This window comes from Silurus aristotelis (genome assembly GCF_946808225.1).
Source record: "Silurus aristotelis genome assembly, chromosome: 4".
Taxonomy (NCBI): domain Eukaryota; kingdom Metazoa; phylum Chordata; class Actinopteri; order Siluriformes; family Siluridae; genus Silurus; species Silurus aristotelis.
Window position 1 is genome coordinate 1,375,081 of NC_139577.1, and position 21,640 is coordinate 1,396,720.

General features: G+C 38.5%; 2 protein-coding genes and 1 long non-coding RNA gene across 4 annotated transcripts; 1 reads left to right on the plus strand and 2 right to left on the minus strand.

The window, feature by feature from the left end:
- Positions 1 to 7: 7 nt before the first annotated feature.
- rab23 (RAB23, member RAS oncogene family) lies at positions 8 to 5,244 on the minus strand. Of its 2 annotated transcripts, none has more exons than XM_083539168.1 (7): positions 4,898 to 5,244; positions 2,594 to 2,803; positions 1,628 to 1,713; positions 1,312 to 1,468; positions 1,129 to 1,211; positions 700 to 792; positions 8 to 311 (listed from the first exon to the last, which is right to left on the minus strand). In XM_083539168.1, exons 2-7 carry the CDS (start codon positions 2,746 to 2,748, stop codon positions 172 to 174), a joined length of 714 nt encoding a protein of 237 aa, XP_083395294.1. In that variant the 5' UTR covers positions 2,749 to 2,803; positions 4,898 to 5,244; the 3' UTR covers positions 8 to 171. The 2 variants fall into 2 exon arrangements, with proteins under 2 accessions (XP_083395294.1, XP_083395295.1); XM_083539169.1 differs by lacking the exon at positions 4,898 to 5,244 and adding an exon at positions 4,424 to 4,532.
- On the plus strand, positions 4,501 to 7,743 carry LOC310724818. Its single transcript, XR_014533175.1, has 2 exons — positions 4,501 to 4,615; positions 6,665 to 7,743. It is a non-coding gene; the product is annotated as an uncharacterized lncRNA (long non-coding RNA).
- Positions 7,345 to 21,026, minus strand: ifngr1l (interferon gamma receptor 1-like). The gene is made up of 7 exons (XM_083539167.1): positions 20,691 to 21,026; positions 13,819 to 13,939; positions 13,052 to 13,221; positions 12,623 to 12,756; positions 10,443 to 10,611; positions 9,913 to 10,043; positions 7,345 to 9,324 (listed from the first exon to the last, which is right to left on the minus strand). Exons 1-7 carry the CDS (start codon positions 20,752 to 20,754, stop codon positions 8,965 to 8,967), a joined length of 1,149 nt encoding a protein of 382 aa, XP_083395293.1. The 5' UTR covers positions 20,755 to 21,026; the 3' UTR covers positions 7,345 to 8,964.
- Between the last annotated feature and the right edge of the window lie 614 nt (positions 21,027 to 21,640).

Below are 21,640 nucleotides of genomic sequence, written 5' to 3' on the forward strand. Positions count from 1 at the left end.
ATCTGGGACACGATGTGTGGAGGGAAGAAAAAAAAAAAAAACGGGCTCAGTTTAAACCCCACCTCCGTCTGCACCTAAAGGGTTTACACTGAGACGAGGCTTTTCACAGACTCTGCGCATCACCCAGGACCCCGCAATGCAAACAAGGCTTAACGCGTTGGAGGAGACGTTCTAGAGGAGTCTGCAGCTACCGAAGGGGATTTTATTCTTCTTGGTTCTCTGCTTGTTCGGTCGTAGGTTGATGACCTCACGGTAGTTGAGATCGCCCGAGTTCTGGTTCGGCTGGTTGCCACTGCTAGTGTTGAATACGCCTAAACAAAAAAAAAACAAAAAAAAACAGCACAGGGATTATTCGTGACTTTTTTTTATTCCACGTGTCATTTCTACGTCGGCTGAAGGCTCCAGATCATTTTGTCAGGAGGACGTGCTGAACTGAATGCAAGTAAGAAATAAATCATACTGAATTGGATCATTTTCCCAGAACAGCTCCACTTGCACTGGTTTATTCATTTTATAAAACATTGACTTTCAAATACAATTCTTTTATTAAAAAAGAAAAAAAAAAAAAAATTTCATCGTTAAATCAACAACTTATGTATGAGCTGTTACTATGGAAACCATAACGTATTTCTATTAGTTTTTCAATATATCCGTCAATTGCTGAAAGAAAAAAAATAATTTTCTCTCTTAATTTCTCACCAATTTTATTGCTCGACGTGTGAACGACTTCGGGATCGTCGGCCGTCTGCTGCTTCAGTCGCTGCAGGTATTTCTCCGCTAGGTATTTAAAAACTACAAGACAGAACGACACGGTAACACACACGGAGAGAAGAATCATGTGTAAATCAATCTCAGGATGGATCTACTCAGGATCTACCACCGCTTCACTCATCTCTCCATCTATCTTCTACTACTGCACCACTGATCCATCCAACCTCTACCAATTATCCACTAATCCCTCTATCCATTAATTCTAATCCAAGCACCACCAAGATGCTAATCCTGGGCCCTTGAACAAGGCCCTTAACCCTTAGTGTAAAAATGAGCAGAGTGAAAGCTGCTCTGGATTACGGTGCCAAACACCGTTAATGTAAATGTATAGCGTGTTACTGTAACTGTGCTACGAACCTTCACTGACATTGAGATCCTCCTTCACAGAGGCACGATAAAATCTCAACTTGAGCTTCTTAGCAAGACCCTCCGCTTCCTCGCTGCAACAGCAAAGGGGTTAAACGATCACGTGACATGAAGGACAAATAAATACCAATAGATTACACTTCTACACTAAAGTCTTATTTTAACCCTTCGTACTTTTTTATCACCGTGTCGTCAAGCAGATCGATTTTGTTCTGCACCAGGACGGTGGGAATGTCTCCAACTTCCATCTCCACTTTCTCTCTCCAGCTGCTAATGGCTTCGAATGACTCTCGGTCTGTAGTGGAGAAGACGAGTACGCAGGCCTGGGCACCTATAAAGCGTACATCAAACCCAAAACAACAAACAAACAAAAAAACAAAACAACATGCAATAAACTGTTAAGATCGTTTGTCTCATTTGAAGTATATTATTTGGACTTTTCTGTCCAGAAATCCGACCGTTAAAATGTTGACATCCTGTTCAGCCTCACCTCGATAATACGCCTTAGTGATCGCATCGAACTCCTCCTGACCCGCCGTGTCCCACAGCATCAACCGCACGTCCTCATCCTTTACTCTGAAAACACAGAACATAGCAAACACGTCCCCGTAAAACATCCAGGATTTTCAACATCTGGGACGTATTGATTCCCTGCTGCTTTAACGGGATCAAACGTATCTAGGTTTCGCCGTCTAGAAGAAACGTTTCACTGTTAACCTAAATAAAGGGTTCATCAATTCATATCCAAACAAAAAAGATAAATTTTACAAAAAAATACACTTTTTTTTTTTTGGAAAGATTGCATGCAGAAAAATCGAACGCTTTCAAACTCCGGATTAGTTTCTCAAATCTTTCTCATGTAAAATGTTATAATATTGGATGCCACACAGCCGCCTATTACATAAATCCTTTCTGAATCAGCATGACTCCGTCTTAGTCTGATTTCCATTATTGCGTATTGTACAATTTTTGTACACATGCTGAGTCAGAATTTTAATCACCATAGCTTTTGCTCAACTTGAAGAAAAGAAAGAAAACCTTTAGAGGAAATCACTGCTGATTCCTAAAGCTCATAATGAGACGTCTGCATACGTCTACGGGTAATCTGGGCCACTCTTTATGAGCAAACACCTCAGGTTTGTCTCAGGGTGTCTCCTCCAGACTGTATGTTTCTACTTCTTTATATAAAATCTTTAGCAGATTAAAAGCACATTCCAACTCAAAGAGTACCGAGCCTGTATCGAGCCTGTATCGTTAATCACGTGGGTGATTAGCGTAAGCCTTTTCTGGAGTACATAACAGGTTTATTAAAGAGCTGTAGGTTCTAACGCTTGTCCAGATGAATAGCAGGGAAGTCTAGAAACCCAGACATCCACTGATGACCAAAGAAAAAACACCACACGACTCATTAAGTCACGTCAGAGCGATTACAGCTGAGCAAACAGAACACACTTACACTATTTGCCTTTCCAAGAAGTCGACGCCGATTGTCTTCTTGTAGTCCTTGGTGAAGATGCCCTTGCAGTATCTCTGGATCATGCTCGACTTGCCAACGGCACCATTTCCCACGACCACCACCTTGATGGCCACCTCCATATCCTCTTCCAACATGGTTGCAAGCTGGGCTGGAAAATTCGCACGGCTTATAATCGCTTAAAGTTCTTCCCTGTTTGGAACAAAAAAAAAAAAAAAAGCCTTTAGACATCTTCTTAGGTCATGGTGAGAGAACCAACGTGAGACGGAAAAATGACACGCAGATGTCACGAGAGCTTTAATCACCAGGGTAGATCGTTCTGCACATTTATTTCCCCCTGAAGGAGCGAACTGTGTGTTTCTGGGGTGTGGTCCACCTGGTGTGTACTTTCCACAGAATACGCAACATTTAACAATTCATGGAGAAGAAAATCCACACAAAAACGGATACTAAATGTGCTTCTGAGAGATTTTATGGAGTTTATAGGACAGACATACAGCAATGCCTGTTTAATGAGCTCACACAAAAAACACAGGAGGGACGTTAGGACATCGGAGAGACCACACTGCTTGCATATTCGGTTACGTTACGGAGGCCTCTTGACTCTTGTCTCTTAGAAAGGTAACTAAATCCAGCGGGACCATCTGACGCAACAGCCATAACCACAGGAGCATCAAACATGACTCACGTTGCTCAGCAGTGAAGGTGATGGAATAAGATTTTTTTAAGGAAAAGTTATAAACATATTTTAAATCAAATTTAAAGAAATAAATGAATACAGTTGGATTGAGGGGAATCAGAAGATCTCTCGAGTCATAGCTGAACTCTCTCTCACACTATCTCCCCAGGGGACATACTTCAGGTTGACAAAATGTCCACACAAGGATTATCAGATGATCGGATGGGAAGATGATGCAACTGTAGGTGAGAATAACCCAGGTTCGATCACGGTGTGAGATCATCTCTAAGACTCAAAGAAAAAATAGCATGGAAAAAAACCCAAGACAGTATTAGTTACAGCATTAGTTAGTGATCTTTAAAATCTTCCATAATAAAATATGTCCCCAAAAACCAATCAATTACCGATCACCATTCCCCCGAAGCGTTCCATCACCGGTCACCATTCACCCCAGCGTTCCATCCCAATCACCATTCCCCCGAAGCGTTCCATCGCCGATCATCATTCCCCCCAGCGTTCCATCACCGATCACCATTCCCCCCAGCGTTCCATCACCAATCACCATTCCCCCCAGCGTTCCATCACCGATCACCATTCCCCCCAGCGTTCCATCACCGATCACCATTCCCCCCAGCGTTCCATCACCGATCACCATTCCCCCGAAGCGTTCCATCACCGATCACCATTCCCCCGAAGCGTTCCATCACCGATCACCATTCCCCCAAAGTGTTCCATCACCGATCACCATTCCCCCAAAGCGTTCCATCACCGATCACCACTCCCCCAAAGCATTCCATCACCGATCATTATTCCCCTCAGCGTTCCATCACTAATCACCATTCCCCCCAGCGTTCCATCCAGATCACCATTCCCCCAAAGCGTTCCGTCAACCAATCATCATTCCCCCCAGCGTGCCATCACCGATCACCATTCCCCCCAGCGTTCCATCATCGATCACCATTCCCCCGAAGCGTTCCATCACCGTTCATCATTCCCCCCCCAGCGGTCTATCACTGATCGCCATTCCTCCCATTAGTCAATCACTGACCACAATTCTTTTCAGCATTCCTTCACTGATCACCATAACTCCTAGTGTTCCATCACCGATCGACGACAGACATCATGCTATTTACCTTCTATTACAGCAAACCTCCAGGTTGTCCATGCATCTTCAGAAAACCAGTAGCACGTTTCGATCATGACGACAAATTCGCAGATATATGACGTCACCTGGCGACGGTTTAGCGTGCATTAGGTACTTCCCCTGAGAGAAACAGCGGCCAACATGGACTTCCAGCACCAATGGGCCGTGTGTGTATCAACAGGTGGGGATGAGGTGTGTGTGTGTGTAGGCAACCTGTAACCAAGGAAGAGTGTGTGTGAGTGTGTGTGTGTGTGTGTGTCACGGAGGATAAACACACAGATTCATGACCTACTGTCTGTAAGTGCACGGGAACACCGTTATGCTAGCTCAGATCCCTACAATGACTAGCTGCACGGCTGAAGGCTTTTCCTCCCACACCGGGTTCCGCCTTCAAATCACGTCTTTAAACGGTAACATTTATCGGGTAAAAACACGAATAATCCGCGTCCGCATCTCGCCTTACCCGCTAACGGCTTCTCCTCCCGCTACATTCTTGAGTTTGGTACCGAAGCCGCGTTCATCAACCTGGCCGGAGCTCCGGTGTCGCAAAGTGTCGCAAACTCACGCGGTTTAAACCATCGGACGTTGCCGTATTCCGTCTATACGCAGTGAGTGTTTTCGCTAGTCATCTACATTGAGAGTGAAAATCCCGAACGAGGCGCTTCTCCGTTAGACGTGCTTCCTTTTACACCCCTGCTTCAGAGAAAAATCCCGCCTCCTCCCTCTGCTCTGGTACACAATTCACGCCCAAACCGTGGTGGCTGCTCCTCTGACACGTCCAAACAGCCGCCATATTGGAAAGGAACAGATGGCCTTTTCAATCAGGGATAGAGAAAGTATGGGCGATACCAAGTACTTTGATTCAGTATCGACGATATCGTTTTTTTTTTAAGCAATATTTTTGGACCCAATCACTATTTATTATAATTAGTCTACAATGGACTTGACTTCTCTTTCGTTACAGTTATAAAAAATTATTCATTATTTAAGGTAATATTGTAATATATGAATATTTAGTAATTGTACAATGAACAAGACAATGTAGAAGAAGAAATACTTATTTTTCACATTGAATAAATATTAAATTCACTTGTTTGGAAATTCCCAGATAGGAACAAAATTTTAATGTAAGATTTGTCGATCTACATGTCCATTGTTTAAATTACACAATCCTGCCCTGGTCTATAAACTAAATCACATGACCCATAGTTTAGGGCACATCCTGGTCCATAGTTAGACATCGTTGGTCTATTAGCCCAACCTGGTCCATAGTCTAGGTCACACGAGCCTGACCTGGTCCTGGTCCAGAGTCTAAATCACATGAGTCTGTCCTGATCCTCAGTCTAGAACAAATGTGCCTGACAAAGTTTTACATGATCCTCTGTCCTGCCTATTTTTAAATGTTTGCTTTCTAACACAATCGTTTTAACTCAAGAAGGACAGTTAATTGATGAATCGGACATGGCATAATAGACTGCATATCTACAAATGAGTTAAATTCTGTTCAACCCAGTGTATGCTTATGGGAGATTTTGTAGCAGTGTGTGGAACATTTCTCTCCAACACCATCATCAAATCACCATGAGCAAAGATATTCTATAAGAATAGTCTTCTAGTACAATTCTAGAGACCAATTCAGTGCCAAAGTGCATCCGAGCTTCTAGTTTTGCTTTTGTCACCTGCCTATTAATGTTATAAGGTGGACTTCAAACTAGTCTTCATCCACACTGTCATGTGTACACTGAAGTACTGGGGTCCAAATAAAAAATAAACACTATTCATATGTAGTCCTGCATTACATTCATCAAATATAAGCATTAATAAAGTATAAAACACCCTTAAATAAAACACATTGTCATAAAGCACACATAATATAAATATAAAAATATAAAAAATAAATCTTTTGTAATAACATTTATTTATAGTGCTATTTACAATGGACATTGTCTCAAAGCAGCTTTACACAAATAATAGCTAATCATTTAATAAGGATTTATAAAAGAACATGTATAAGTTTGTTCCTTGTAATTGTTTACTCCTTTTGTTTGTTCACTGTAATTGTATATTATTATTACTATATTATTATTTTTATTATTATTATTATTATATTCTTATCATGTCAGTATTTTTTGGATTAAAAAAAAAATCTACCTTCAATTAAAATCAATCAACTTTGCTCTTTCCAAGATGGCGACGCCATTGACGCATTCCTAATTTCCGGTCTTCGCAGGTCATTCGTCCAATCAGTGAACTGTTTGTGTAGGAAGCAAGTAACCAATAATAGCAATGGGGGCGGGATTTGTCGGGAAACAGGCAGACAAAGAACCGCCTACTCTTCGGTTTCGGATTGAGACGCGCAAACCCGTTCAACCGACGACAAGCCGCGCATGCGCAAACCTCCCGTACTCCACAGTGACATCTGAAACAGCGCCGCCTAGTGAGGTAGGATTTTTTCCTTCAAAAAGGTTTTTGTTAGATATTTTATAAATATGTGTATGTAAAGTAAAATAACCTAATATCTAGTTTTAAGTGAAATCACTGCCTTTTGTAGCACGAAATAAGCATTAATGCACTTGGTGAAGAAAAAAACCCTCCAAAAACCTCCAAATAAGATCTACTACATTTCAGTCTCTTAATGATCTAGGTGGGAATTAAACAACCGAAGTAATTAATCAATGAAATAATTGTATTTGTTTGTTTTTATTTACATTAATTTCCGTTTTTGGTAAAAGTTGGTTGTTGCATCTTTTCTGCCGTCTTCATGAACTTCTATCCTTCTACATCACTTTCTGCTTTTTTAATTAACTTATCAATTAACCAATCAATAGAATTTTACGATAAAAAAACATTGTGTCTACAGGTACAGATAAAGAGACATTCTAAAAGACAGTCTGTAAAACTCCGTCTGTTAAAGAAACCTTAAAAAGGAATGTTTATTTTGACTTTGTCAAATCAAACACACAAAAATGACATGTTTATTTGATGCTGGGTTTTTTTTCCCAGCACATAAACAAATGACAGACCACAATGAAATGTTATAATTTCTGTAAAGCATGCAGCTGAAGTTTTTCCTTTAAGTGTACATACACTGAGTATATTAATTTTTTGCTTAAAGTCTACATAGAAACCTGTAAATACTGCGAAGGCAATATGCTAAGCTGAAGTGATGGAATTATTTGATTATACAATGATGAGTAATGATTGCATTCCGCACGGAGAGTGTTACAATTTTAATGCTTTAAAGACACTGATTTAGTCCGGCTACTGTTAAAGTAAAACCCCAAGCACACTGATTTTTGCTATTCACAATCTGGGGAGAAAAAAAAAGCTTTTCAAGTGCTAAAACAAATAACAGAAGATAATCGTGCCGGAACGAAATCTCCAGAATTATATTTTTTTGCATATAGCAAAGCAGGGTTTTTTTTTTTTTTTTTTTTTTTTTTTTTAACGTCTGAAGTTCTTTACCCGCATTTCGGCCAACAACATCATTACCAACATCTTCACATTCTCAGAATTCAAGACTTCACATCGAATTGATGTGTAATTTACTTGGCAAATTTTTTGGTAATTTTCACACTCTAGTTTAAAGCTAATATAAAATGTAAAAAAAAATTAAAAAAGAGAGAAATAATTGTCCATCGATGATTTCTTTACAGGAAGAAAAAACTAAACTGAAAACCCGAACAATGGTCTTTATTGCATTTTACACAACAGCAATAAAACCGATTGCGCGGTGCTTCGTTTTAGTTTTTCTTCTAAAATCAAAAAGGCAGGAAAGCCGGAAAGAAATTGCTCACATTGTTGGATGTGTGGATGCTCTTTGCCGGATAAAGACCGTTTCCAGCTAATGGCGTTCGGCAGAAAAATCAGGAAACTTTGTCAAGGTGCTTAAAAGCCAAGAAACGTTCCTTATTCCTCAGTGTCTTCTATAAAGTCATTCCCGGAAACATGGCAGAAACGCTACTACCGCAAGCTGAAGATAGAGGGCGCATTGCAGTCATGCAGCATTTATTATTATTATAGAACATTATTATATTATTATATTTATTATAATTTATATATTATTATAATTATATTATAGAGCATTATTGCAGCTACAGTAAACACTAGTGTGTGTATTTATTTTCCTGTTGTCCACTTGCACTTGCATGCCATGCCGTATCACACTGCACTATGGCCTCGCAGAAACCACTTTTCATTTCTAGGGTTTGTGAGTGAAATAAAAAAAATTATCATAAACCCACTCTGCTTGCAACGAATGTAGGCGGCGCATTCAGATGATTTCATTTAATGTATGAGATGCCAATGTTTTTCTTAATTTGACTGGTTCGTCTTCTGTAAGAGGGAACTTTATTTTTTTGTATTATGCTTTGCAAGTCTTTAAAGGAGGCCAGATCTGTAAAGGTCCAATATAATACATGAACACGCTCGATTCTTGTGCTCTTGTAAACGTTGCAGGTCAAATCCTAGTCCTGAATTTCTTGACGCTTGTCCACCTCATGAAACCTTTCCAGAGTGCACGCTTGAGGGCTAACGTAGGTTACGTGGTCCGTAGGCGTCGACTATGTCTCCCTGTCCCATATCGATGGGGAACTTGCAGCTGTCGTAACCCGAGAAGCTGTTCCCGCTGCCAAAGCCTACAGAATCTGCATCATCCATCATCTCTCCCTGGTCCTGCTCTTCGGTTAAATTGACATCGTCGTTGAAGTGGGTGGATATGTGAGTGGGGGGGTATGAAGTGACGAGGGGTTTTTCTTCAAGCGGAGTGAAGGACGGGTCTGAAGAAGGCTCATCGGTGAAATCCAAGGGCGCGGCCTGGATTAGAGTCGTCACCTTGGACATCGTAGGCTCCTCGGGCTCGTTGACGATGTGATCGGAGTTCACAATTCTCTGTAGGAGACATAAAGAACGATGAAATTTATATTTATTACTTAATACGCCTGCAATTGTCTGCACTCAGCAACCTGCACACTGACTTATGATGGTCGGTGCTCCCTGTGACTGTGCGTGCAGTATTCTTTATAAACTCGAATAAAATGATTGGGTGTTAAATTTGAAGAAGCTCAAGAAGAGCAGTTGATGATGTGATATACCCCATAAGTAAAATTCAGGCCAATGAAACAGAGAGATCTTTTTTTTTTTTTTTCATAATCATCACGTTATACCTGAAGCTCTTGACCTATATGACCTGTATTGATTGATTGGCTGATTAGGTATCTGCATGAATGGGCAGAGGTGGTATCTCAGTGGTTAAGGCATAAGACTAAGGTCACAAGTTCAAATCCCAGCACCACTACGCCACTGTTGGGCCTCTGTATAAGACTCTTAACTCTCAAGTGCTCAGGTCGATCTGGAACACGGTGTCTGCCAAATGTTAGAAATATCTGTGTTCCTAATATTGTTATAATTCTTATGTTTAACAATCAGACTCAACTCTCAAATATAAATACTGTCTAACAAACAGTCTAAACATCCTACCAGGAGTTTGGTGAAGATGGTGATTTCTGAGTCAGGCTGAGTGAGTTTCTTGTAAACCAGGAATACCAACAGCATTAGGAGCAGAAATCCAACCATGCAGCATATCACAATGGTTAAAAGCAACACCCAGTCTGTAAACAAACAAAAAACAAACAAATACAAAACAACTTTGAGTCAAATACAAGTGCTCTGATCAGCAATAATATTAAAACCAGTGACCGCTGAAGTCCAGAACATCGACCATCTCGTACCAAACATCTCGCAACCTGTCCAGATATACTGCCACTATATTCGGCAATATATTGCCAAAGGTTTGCGGACATCAGGTCATAAGTATGGTTATTATCGCATTCCACATAATTCCTTTCCCTCTGTTCTACTAGATTTTGGAGTATGCATTATGCTTGTTCATCCACCACATCATGCAATATGCAGTATATACAGGTTATTAAAAAAATAAATCCACTAATGATATTTATATATAAATATAAAACAGCATGCAGCATTTGAGCAGAAGAGATGAATCTTACCCGTATAAACAGCTCCATCGCCGCACACCTTTCTGGAAATTTCCATTGGAATGCTATTAACAGTTCCTTTGATAAGTAGATTAATGCACCTCCCATTAAGACTTTCGTATAGGTGTAACTCTTCTGTGCACTCTTCTTCTTCCACCATACAAAAACACTCTTTCTCTGTCTGGAGGGAAAAAATTCAACAAAAAAGACCCTTTACAGGTAATGACATACCCTTGTGGCTGAATGAACTCAAATCTACACAAAATCTAGTGGAACATCTACCCAGTAGATTCGAGGTTATTATTAGAGGTCGACCGATTTTATCAATACCAATTTCTAGGTTAGATCGTATTTTCCGTTAACTGATTAATCGACTAATTTTAGTTTTTAAAACTGATACAGGATAAAATAAACATAATACTAAATGTAAAATAGTACTTTATAAAAAAACTACAAAAAAACCCCCAGTATTGACTCATAAAAATGTGCTAAACTAAATAAGTATGAATATATTAATTATAATAAAAAATATTAAGAAAAATAAGACGTGTTCAAGCTAAAACAAAAAGTGTTACTCCAAAAAAAAAAAAAAAAACGGTTACACCCAAAATGAATAAAAAAAGACGTCAAATAAACAGCATGTGGTTCAGTGATTTGCCTCTAGAGGCCGCTCTTGTACTGTATAACGACAGAGGACCGCTCCGGCCACAGACGCAACCCGGAAAAACTATCAGTATAGCTTTTTGCTGCTAGTTCCAAAAATCGTTCGACCTCAGTAAATGACAACAGCAAATGAGGACTAAACGTAGAATAGGATGTTGAAATAGCACACAAATATTATTGTCAGTGTAACTTTCAAAATTGAAGTTGCTTACAAAAAGTATTATTATGCTACTGATTGGGTTACTAATAAAAAAAAAAAGCATTTCAATCTATTCGCCACAGAGGGCAGCAGATGAACATCTGTTTATTCAGTTTCTAACAATAGTATCATAGCACATATCAAAGGAACAGAGGAACAAAGGAACAGCTGCTGCAAAGGACGGATTTGAAACAGATTTTCCTTCAGTTCTACCTAACTTTCCTGAACCTTTGCATTTCTGCCAGACAGAAAAATAGGGCTTTAGGAGGTCCGTGAGCTTTTTGGTTAAGAGATTATAAATTGGGTTTTTTTTATACTCCAGAATCAAACTACGAAAATCAATAGTCAAAAAAATTGACTTTTAATTTATGACACAGGAAGTGAGGGAACTGAGAGGCTAAATTCTGTAGCTGAAACTACACCTTTATATGATGTTAGAATGTCGAAAAAAGGGATGTCGTCTTCCTCGATATCAGACTATTTGGTGTGTGAACATGTGGAAACAGTGGGGTTTTCAGCAAGAAATGTAAAAAGATTTTGTGCTGAACACTGTTATATAGACCGTATAAGCTCCGCCCACTTCTGATCTGAAATGACTGTGACGTATCATTTCTGCACTTAGACAATAAAAAATTCTAGCATTTTTTCTGTTTTAGTTTCCCTTAGATTTCCTTTACTGCGCACCCACAAAGAAACTAGAGAATGACTTTTCCGTCAGTTTGTTCTGGAGCATTAAGAGAGAATACACATTTTTCAGAGTCTCTTTCTAAATCTTCTCCTTGTCCAGAAGGTACACAGCCCTTAGATAACAAACTCATCCTTTGTTCTATTAAAATATATAATTATTCAAACACAATCTGATTGGCCAGAAGGAGTGTGACATTTATTTCTGTATAAAAGCATTGTGCTTGTAGAAAAAAAAAAGGGGGGGGGGGGGCATGAAGGATTAGTGATTATGTAACTGTACATGATGCATTTGGGAATTTGGAGTGAATCAGTGAGTCACATTTAATGCTGACTCACAGTTGATACGTTTCTGACTCATTTGAAATCAAAATGTAACCACAATGAATAAGCGTGGGTTTTGTGTGTGTGTGTGTGTGTGTGTGTGTGTGTGTGTGTGTGTGTGTGTGTGTGTGTGTGTGTGTGTGTGAGTGTGTGTGTGTGTGTGGACCACTCACTCTGTACAGCTGTGCATGTGTGGGATGTTAGATGTACAGTCGATACATTACAGGTCTCTATTTTTCCTGTGAATCTTTTGTGAGTTCCACAGCTGTATCAGATAGTTTAAAGGAACCTCTGGACTCAATCAATCAATCAGTGATCTTACCCCGTTATAGGAAATGGTGTATTGAAAACTGGCATCGAAAGATTCATCTTCGTGGACGTTGAAGGGATGTGTGAAGGAGAGTATGACTTTGTGTGGAAGAACGGAAACTTCTAATGCCGGGAAGTCCACCACACCTACAGTGAGATCCAAACAACATACAGTCATAAGACTAACAAGGAAAACACACACACACACACACACACACAAACAGTGGCTTATCTTATAACTGATGCAATGTAAAAAGAACATGGAACAGGAGAGCAGGTGCAAAAACCAGCCGGAACTTAAATGTAGAATTTTCAGTTATAAAAATGTTAATATTTGTAATAATACTAATAGAAGGAAAACTGCAGGTGTGGTGTGGAATGATGTGGTTATAAAAGTCAGTAGAAGAGTATCGTTCGGCGGTTTGGATTGGTTTTCACATACAAGTGATGTCAGTTGGCGCGTCTTCGTTGTAGCTGAACGAAATGCCTTCAGATGAAGCGTTGTGTTCTGATCCTTTAGCTTTAACTGTTACGTAGAAACTGTTTTCTGCACCTTCTGTGTATTCGGTGATATTCAGGAAGGTGGCGTTGGTGCGAACTGTTGTAAATCCACTGTAGATAACCAGAAAGAGTTAACGTTAATGTTCATAAAAAGCATTTTATATAATGAATTATTATTTAATTAACTAAATGGACAAACTACTTCAATTAAATTTGCCTATTTTATAGTTATAAGGTTTTGATAAGTATAATAATTATTATTATAAATAAAAACCAATACTAACACTACTCTTACTGCTATAGAACTTCTACTACTACTAATAATAATAAAATATAAAAGAAATACATATTTGAGGAGTAAATATAGTCAAATTCTTCTAATATTATAATATTTTTTGCACTAATTCTTGCCACAACAAAAAAAATTAGGCAAATAATAAAAAAAACAAGTTTTAAGTGTAAAACAATATATAAAAATGAATAGAATGTATCCTTAAATAAGAAATGTGTACAAATATTTGGAATAGATTATAATAGAATAGAATATATTTTTAATAAACTGCTAAAAAAAAATAAAAAAAACCTCAAAGAACATAAAACTAAATATTAAATATAACAATTCGATGTTTTTCTTTTCTTTTAAACGTCTACAAAATGTTCTGCATTATCTTTTAGAAATCCAGTTTTAGACTCCGTTCACTAACTTACTTTCCATAATGTTGGATGTTGATGATGAATTCAGGATGATCAGGTTCGCTGTATTTCCAGCTTAACACATTTTTCAGATTGTGGCATGACAAACTGATATTAGTGACAGTGGGAAGAGGAACTGTGAAAAGAAGAGAAAAAAGTACATAAACTTTACTGGCATATACTCTGGGCTAAATTTTTGCGGACACGTTTAGTCCCCGTTTGCTTTTATAATAACCTCCACTCTTCTGGGAAGATGTTCCAGTAGATGTTTGGAAATCTGTGCTCATTCAATGACAAACTAAAGTCAGGGACTGATGTAGGTGAGAAGGTGAGGAGATCTGGGGTGCGGTCAGCGTTCACATTCATTACAAAAGTTTTCTGTAGGTTTGGAGCTTTATAGCAAGAGATCTTCCAACCCATGTAAAGCAGATCTTCATGGAGCTGGCTTTGTGCACAATGGCATTGTCATGCTGGAACAATTTTGGGTCTCCTTGTTCACGTGAATGAAAAATGTCATGCTCCTACATAGAAATGATGAACGATACAACTGGTATCTCCAGTACTTTTCTCCTTACATTGTGTACAAGCATCAGGTTCTTCTAGACAACCTGAGGTTTGAAGAGGCGTGTCTAATAGCAGACATATTTCTAAGACGTTATGACTGCACTTAATAACAGATTTAGACGACTTCATTAATTATCTTATATAGCAGCAGTCATGGATGCTCCTGATGTTCAGCCAGGAGATTTAGCCAGTTTTGATAAGTTTGCACTGAAGACATTAGGTCCTGACGGTAACGTGGAACTACAGTGCGGTTCAGTAGCCCGTCTGCTTACCAGACTACCCCCAGATCTACGTGCCTCGTTCAGACGACACATGTTTTAGCAGTCTGGTGCAGTTTTCACTCTACTGGATCCAGCAGAGTGGCTCAAGTTTGAATCCTGGTGTCAAGACTGTGAGGACCTGAATCAAAGAAAGGAGCAGAAACGTAGGACGGTGCAACCAAAGACCAGGCCCAGTAGCAAAGTCCAGACTCTCTTCCGTTCTACATGGAGCTGACTGGCTGGAAAGGTCAGGTGTCTAAATGCTTTTTGTCCATATAGTGTATATTAGATTCGGTCAAAAAAATTGCACCACAGTTTACTAGTTTTTTTTTTTTTTTTTTTTTTTTTTTTTTTACAATGATCTGACTGTTAAAACTGTCAAGTTTTTTCACCTTAAAGACATTTAGGATATGGGCATATTTGGGGCCGTGTGCCGTGTTAGTAAGTTAAAGCTCGTATGCATAGAAATGCATCGATTGTGTAAAAGAACCTCACAGTCTCATTCTGCATCTTGGATGCAACCATTAAGAAATCGGCCTTTAAGCTGGTAAAATATTGCGATTCGAAGGAAAAGGGTTTCCACTTCTGCATTAACGCTACGCAGTATGTGTGCAACACCAGGATGTTCAAACTTCTGCCAAGCTGCACTGTTGAGCAACAGCAAGACGACGTCAGAAAGAAAAGAATGAAATGATTTAAAGAATGAAGTCACTGGAATGATATCATGTACATTTCTAACAACAAAATATCCTTAAATGCATCTATGATCTCTTCATGACTTCAAAATACAGTTCCTGCTCTTAAGTCTTCATCTCCACTGGTAAATGCCCTACTGCAGAAAGTCTGATAAAGTTTACACAGGATGCATGGCTAGGCAAAGAGGAACTTGGTTGTTCACTGCAAAGAGCAACTGCACAATAGTATTAGGTATTAGGAAGTATTAGGACCAAAAAACTGTTCCAGCATGACGACGCCCATGTGCACAATGCCAGCTCCTTGAATAGTCTACATAGAGATAGAGTGGACTGCTATAGAGCTCTACTGAACACCTTTGGAATGAATCCTCACCTACATCACTACATTTACTTACACCCTTGCAGCTGCAGGAGCACCACAAAATCTGGTGAAACATCTTCCCAGATAAGTGAAGCTTATTACAACAATGAATAGGAACTTAATGTGGATCCTTTGCCAGGATTAAGAATGAATGGTTCTGGACGGAGAATGGCGGTCCAACATGTAGACAGCTTTAAAAGCTCAGTAGAGATCAATGAACAATTAACACAAAAGTGTTCTGAAAAGAAAAAAAAAAAACGCATGATTTCCCGTCTGCCCCAGTTACATGCAGACATTCGTTCAGCTCAAAACCTACTCTGAAGAAGTTTTTTTGGGCATCTGTTTCGTTATCTGCTCAGACTTTTAAAAGGAGGAAATGGAAGAAGAGTCTGTACGTCCTTTTTAACATGTACATTCCTGTTGACACACATTGCTCGATCTTGAACAAGAGGAAGTCTCAAAGCACGTTTTTCCCCCCCTTATAAAAAAAAAAAAAAAAAAAAAAAAAAAAAGGTTTTTGTTTTTCAGCAGTTTGCGCTCATCTCTCCGGATGTACGCTGAACCTAAATTGTACTCATATGAACCCAGAGATGAAAGTCAAGCTTTAGGAGCTCCACCTGTTCCTATCATCTCGATGTTGCAAATCTGAATTCTGACCTTGGGGCTCGTTTGGATAAATTCATCAAACTATAATCCTACCATGAATATTTCAAAGCCTAATCCCTACATTGAAGCTGTCTTGGATGTACTTCCTCTTTGGAAGTTTCCATTTTATCTTCGTTCTGCGTGAACAATACAGTGTTAAGAAACAATAGCTGTAATCAAAAACGAATACGAGCGCATGGGAGCGTGACAACACAAAAAAACCAAACTCAACATATCCGTCCAGAGAAATCGCTCACTATATTCATATTGAATCCTTTTTTTAAAGAATACAAGCAGCTTTTTTTGTACACTTTTAACAATACATTCATTTATTCCCACCACTAAAAACCAGACCAGACAAACCTCCTTTTCCTGCTTTGCCATTGAGCTCAGTAGCACTTTAAACAGTCGTTTATTCCGTGTCTGACCCGAAACATTCTTTGTATCAGAAGTCTTTGAGATGAATGCTTTTACAATTATACTCAGTGAATGTGAAACAAAGTCGCTTCCAAGCCACAATAAAGATCTTTCTGCTTTTTTTAATCCTTTGATTATTTCCTTCATCTTCATCTTGACAAATTTCAAACTTTCAAAATACATTTCAAAATTTTTATTTGAAATGTGCAGCAAAACACCAGTATTATATCGGAGCATGAATAAGGAGAACATTGCACCACAAGCTACATTGTGATTTCCGTGCCAGCATAAGCACTGTGGTCTGTGGTATGTAAATAGCTGTGAGGGAAAGTGTCTCTTTCACTCTTAGTTAGTCCTCATTATGGTCCAACTATATATTATTACTATATTATTACACTCTTGTCTATAATAAACACTTATTTCCAATTGTCTTTAAAAAGAGACAGTCACGTATTATGACGTAGTCTGGCGAATATCCAAAAAAATGCAATTTGTACATAATAAATCTTCTGCAAGCAACAATGTAAGGTTCCACTAATTCATGCTCTTGGACATGCCGTCTTCAGCAAACAGGCCTGCAAACTAAAAGCAGACCTTCTGTTTCTGCAACCTCTAAAGCAGCGCTGCAGCACTCATGCGTCTCATGCGCCTGATGCTTGGAAAACCTCTGTTATGACCCTGACCACTGTACTGTAACTCAGTCAAGATACACTGATTTGTCTGGTCCTGTCAAGCAGACAAAAACATGAACATGATGAATAGGACATCTGGCTTTGCACGGTTGCTCCACGTACAGCAGTTATTACTCAGGGTGTGCTCACATTTGTTGCCAGTTATTTAGAAAATACATAATGGCTGTATGTTGTTGTTTTTTTTAGAGCACAGTCAATCTGTACTGCTGTACAATCTGCACGTCGACTCCTCTAAAATATACCCACGTTTCATTTCTATAGTATTGTCCCTTGAGAGGATACTAAAGAGGATGAAATGTGAGGGGTGTACTAACTTTTGTGAGGTACTGTATATATTAAGGCTTGTAATTGCTAGTCGCAAACTTTCGTGACAACATAGAGGATCGGTGTTACAGTAACGCTACGGAGGAAAGGCAAAAAAATATATAGAAATAAATAAATAAACAATCACAGGAAGACAGTGGTTTAACCTACACTTACTTTCTGTTTCTTACCACAAGCACCTTTGGCGTGTTTTCTCGTAACCTTACAGATGAGCCTTCAGTGTGGTTTAGAAGTGTGAAAATAAAAACCCATGTGATAAAAAAAAAAACCAAACAAACAGCATCGCTGTTGTGCTTTATACTGAATCTGACACTTGACCTTCTGTTGGCAAACGATTTCATATGCAGTTTGATTATGATGATTTCAGTTCGCTTATTTTGAACTACCAAAACATCGCACGGGAACAAAACAGAAGCGGGCCGAACATTAAAGTAACGAAATCGCAGAAATGCCGATGCACTTCCCCACACCAAAAACCGCTTAGAAAGCTCTTCTGTAAATCATTATCTCCTTAAAATCTTTTTAACGCTGAAGAAACCAGGATATGTGTTTACGTCTGAGACATTTCTAAACCACTGATCCAGCGGAATGAATCTAAAGAGATTAAACAGGTTTGAACATGCAAAGCGTTAGAAGTCGTGCGAACACTGCAGGGGATCTGTCCATACTGAGACGAGTGTCTCGGCTCATCCAAAACATGAAACCAGGTCTGAAAATCATGATCCTGATACAGTCTACAGTTACAGGTGACATTACTGACTCTTGAGAGCAGACGGCGTCCAGCAGGACTTACTCAGTGTAGCCTTGTTAGGTTTGGCAGCGTTTTTTTTTTGTCTCCTGTTAGTTTTATATTATAAATACTTTCCAAGAAAAATACCTGGTCAATCTGGCAATTTGTACATTCATGCTGACTAAGCAGTTATCTAAAAAACCACTGCCAACACACAAGTGTGACCTTTGTTCCTTTTTTTTTGGACTGCTGAATCTCATGAAACAACGACACACTCAGAGGAAAGCTGTCTACCCTCTTCTACATACATGAGCTGACAAACAATTCATTGTTGGGTGGCGTCACTGTGATTGACAAAGTGACAAAGAATTGGCAGTATTCCAACAAGCAAAACTGTTTCTGACAACCAATCACTGATCATCCTTGTTTCCAGCGACCAATCGCTGATTACCATTATTTCCAATAATCAATCACAAATCACTGTTGTTTTCAGTGGCCAATCACTGATCACAATTGTTTTTAACAACCAATCACTGATCACAAATGTTTCTAACAACCAATCACTGATCACAAATGTTTCTAACAACCAATCACTGATCACAAATGTTTCTAACAAGCAAATGTTAACAACAAATCACTGATCACAATTATTTCCAATAATCACTCACAAAACACTGTTGTTTCCAACAATCACCGATTACAATTATTCCCAATGCCTAAACACTGATCACACACACACACACACACACACACACACACACACACACACACACACACACACACACTTCTTTATACATTGTTGCTAATATTTTAACATCAGATACATCAATACATCAGATATATCAGATACATCAGATACATCAATACATCAGACACATCAATACATCAAATATATCAGATACATCAGACACATCAATACATCAGACACATCAATACATCAGATATATCAGATATATCAGATACATCAGATACATCAATACATCAGATATATCAGATACATCAATACATCAGATATATCAGATACATCAGATACATCAGATACATCAATACATCAGACACATCAATACATCAGATATCAGATATATCAGATACATCAGATACATCAATACATTAGATATATCAGATACATCAATACATCAGACACATCAATACATCAGATATATCAGATACATCCGATACATCAATACATCAGACACATCAATACATCAGATACATCAGATATATCAGATACATCAGATACAACAATGCATCAGATATATCAGATACATCAGATATATCAGATACATCCGATACATCAATACATCAGACACATCAATACATCAGATACATCAGATATATCAGATACATCAGATACATCAGATATATCAGATACATCAGATACACCAATACATCAGATATATCAGATACATCAGATACAGCAATACATCAGACACATCAATACATCAGATATATCAGATACATCAGATACATCAATACATCAGACACATCAATACATCAGATACATCAGATATATCAGATACATCAGATACATCAGATATATCAGATACATCAGATACACCAATACATCAGATATATCAGATACATCAGATACATCAATACATCAGACACATCAATACATCAGATATATCAGATACATCAGATACATCAATACATCAGACACATCAATACATCAGATATATCAGATATATCAGATACTTGAATAAAACCTTTCTTTTCTCTGGTGAACACGCAGATGGTCACGTGACCTCGTAAATATTTTAGCACTACGAGGACTTTCCGAGCTTTTATAACGTTTTATATTTAATCTTCTGGTTTGAACATCTTCTGGTTTGAACATCTCAAATGCATTGTGTTGTGTTTTGTTTTGTTTGTTTGTTTGTTTATATTATACACACTTAACTACACATTTATTACAACTCGAGATGACGTGTAAGATAATAATCCAGATCCAGGAAAGCTGCATACCCAAATTTAGATATAAATTTTACTTTTATATTGATTGATATTTAGTCTTCATCCCAAACCCCCGGATTGAGTTCAGAGCCCTGAGCTACAGTAGGAGTTCAACGGGAACGTGCATGACAGCACATCTGTTCTCCACGCAGTCACCTGGTAAACACGAGCACGAGCGAAATAAACACACCGAGCAGATAAACTAGTTACCTGCTTAACCGACCCATGAGAACTCGGTTAACTCACCAGCACACACTGTGGTGATCAGAGACGCACATAACGGCAGCACGAAGCTCAACCTCGCCCTCATCCTGTCCCGGAGCTTTTACCCCGTAGAAGATCGGATTTGTGATTTCTTTCTGAATTCCTCAGACCTTCATTCACTCCAACATTCTGCTTTCAATTCTAATTATCTTCGTGCTAACGTGAGAAGATTCCGAGCTGAGCGGATCTCACTTCTCCTCATCAGATTCCTTTAACAAAATGGCCAACCTTGTGCAGAATTTCCCCTCGAACTCCACGGACTTCCCGAAACACTGCGGTTTTCAAACTCCGTGCTCGTCCCCTATGTAGGCTCCCTAAGTAGTGTCTAACATCGGCTTCTACTCACTAAGAAGCGCCCTGACATTCAGCACGGAGGCGTTTATAACACAGCCGGACCATGAACCACAGATAGGCGATAACACTGTGTTTCTGTTTGATTCGATACTAGTCGATAACGATTCATATCGATACCGAGATTTTTATTTTGTTTTTATTTTATTTTATGGTCATAATAGAAATCTATGTGTCAGTTTGATTTGTCTGTGGGGAAAGATTGCTCTGGTTTTGAAAAAAGAAAATAATAATAAATAAATATTCTTCCAAAGCCATATTTATTAATATACATGAAATTTGCAGTAAACCTTTTTGTTTATTTATTTATTTTTTATACGCATAATTTAAAAATGACAATATTATAACTTTGAAAGCCAAAAATATAAAGTCAGACATTGTGGTTTAAATGTCTGACTTTAGGTTTAAGTAGTGCCTAAAATCCGATTAACTCTTTTACACATGTTTTGTGATAGATTTCAGATTAAAAATTTGCAGTGGAATGTGTTTCTTTTTACATATGTTTTTATGTTTATGTTTTAAATGACCGAATATTATTTAGCAAACTGAATTTTCAAACAGAAAATATAAACACATTTGTG

Coding starts and splice junctions, on each gene's coding strand:
- rab23 (XM_083539168.1), bottom strand. CDS start 2,748: ATGTTGGAAGAGGATATGGAGGTGGCCATCAAGGTGGTGGTCGTGGGA. Junction 1,714..2,593: donor TTCTTGGAAAGGCAAATAGT/GTAAGTGTGTTC, acceptor CTGTGTTTTCAG/AGTAAAGGATGAGGACGTGC. Junction 1,212..1,311: donor GACGACACGGTGATAAAAAA/GTACGAAGGGTT, acceptor TTGCTGTTGCAG/CGAGGAAGCGGAGGGTCTTG.
- ifngr1l (XM_083539167.1), bottom strand. CDS start 20,754: ATGAGGGCGAGGTTGAGCTTCGTGCTGCCGTTATGTGCGTCTCTGATC. Junction 13,222..13,818: donor AACATCCAACATTATGGAAA/GTAAGTTAGTGA, acceptor GGTTATCTACAG/TGGATTTACAACAGTTCGCA. Junction 12,757..13,051: donor CGCGCCAACTGACATCACTT/GTATGTGAAAAC, acceptor ATCTCACTGTAG/GTGTGGTGGACTTCCCGGCA.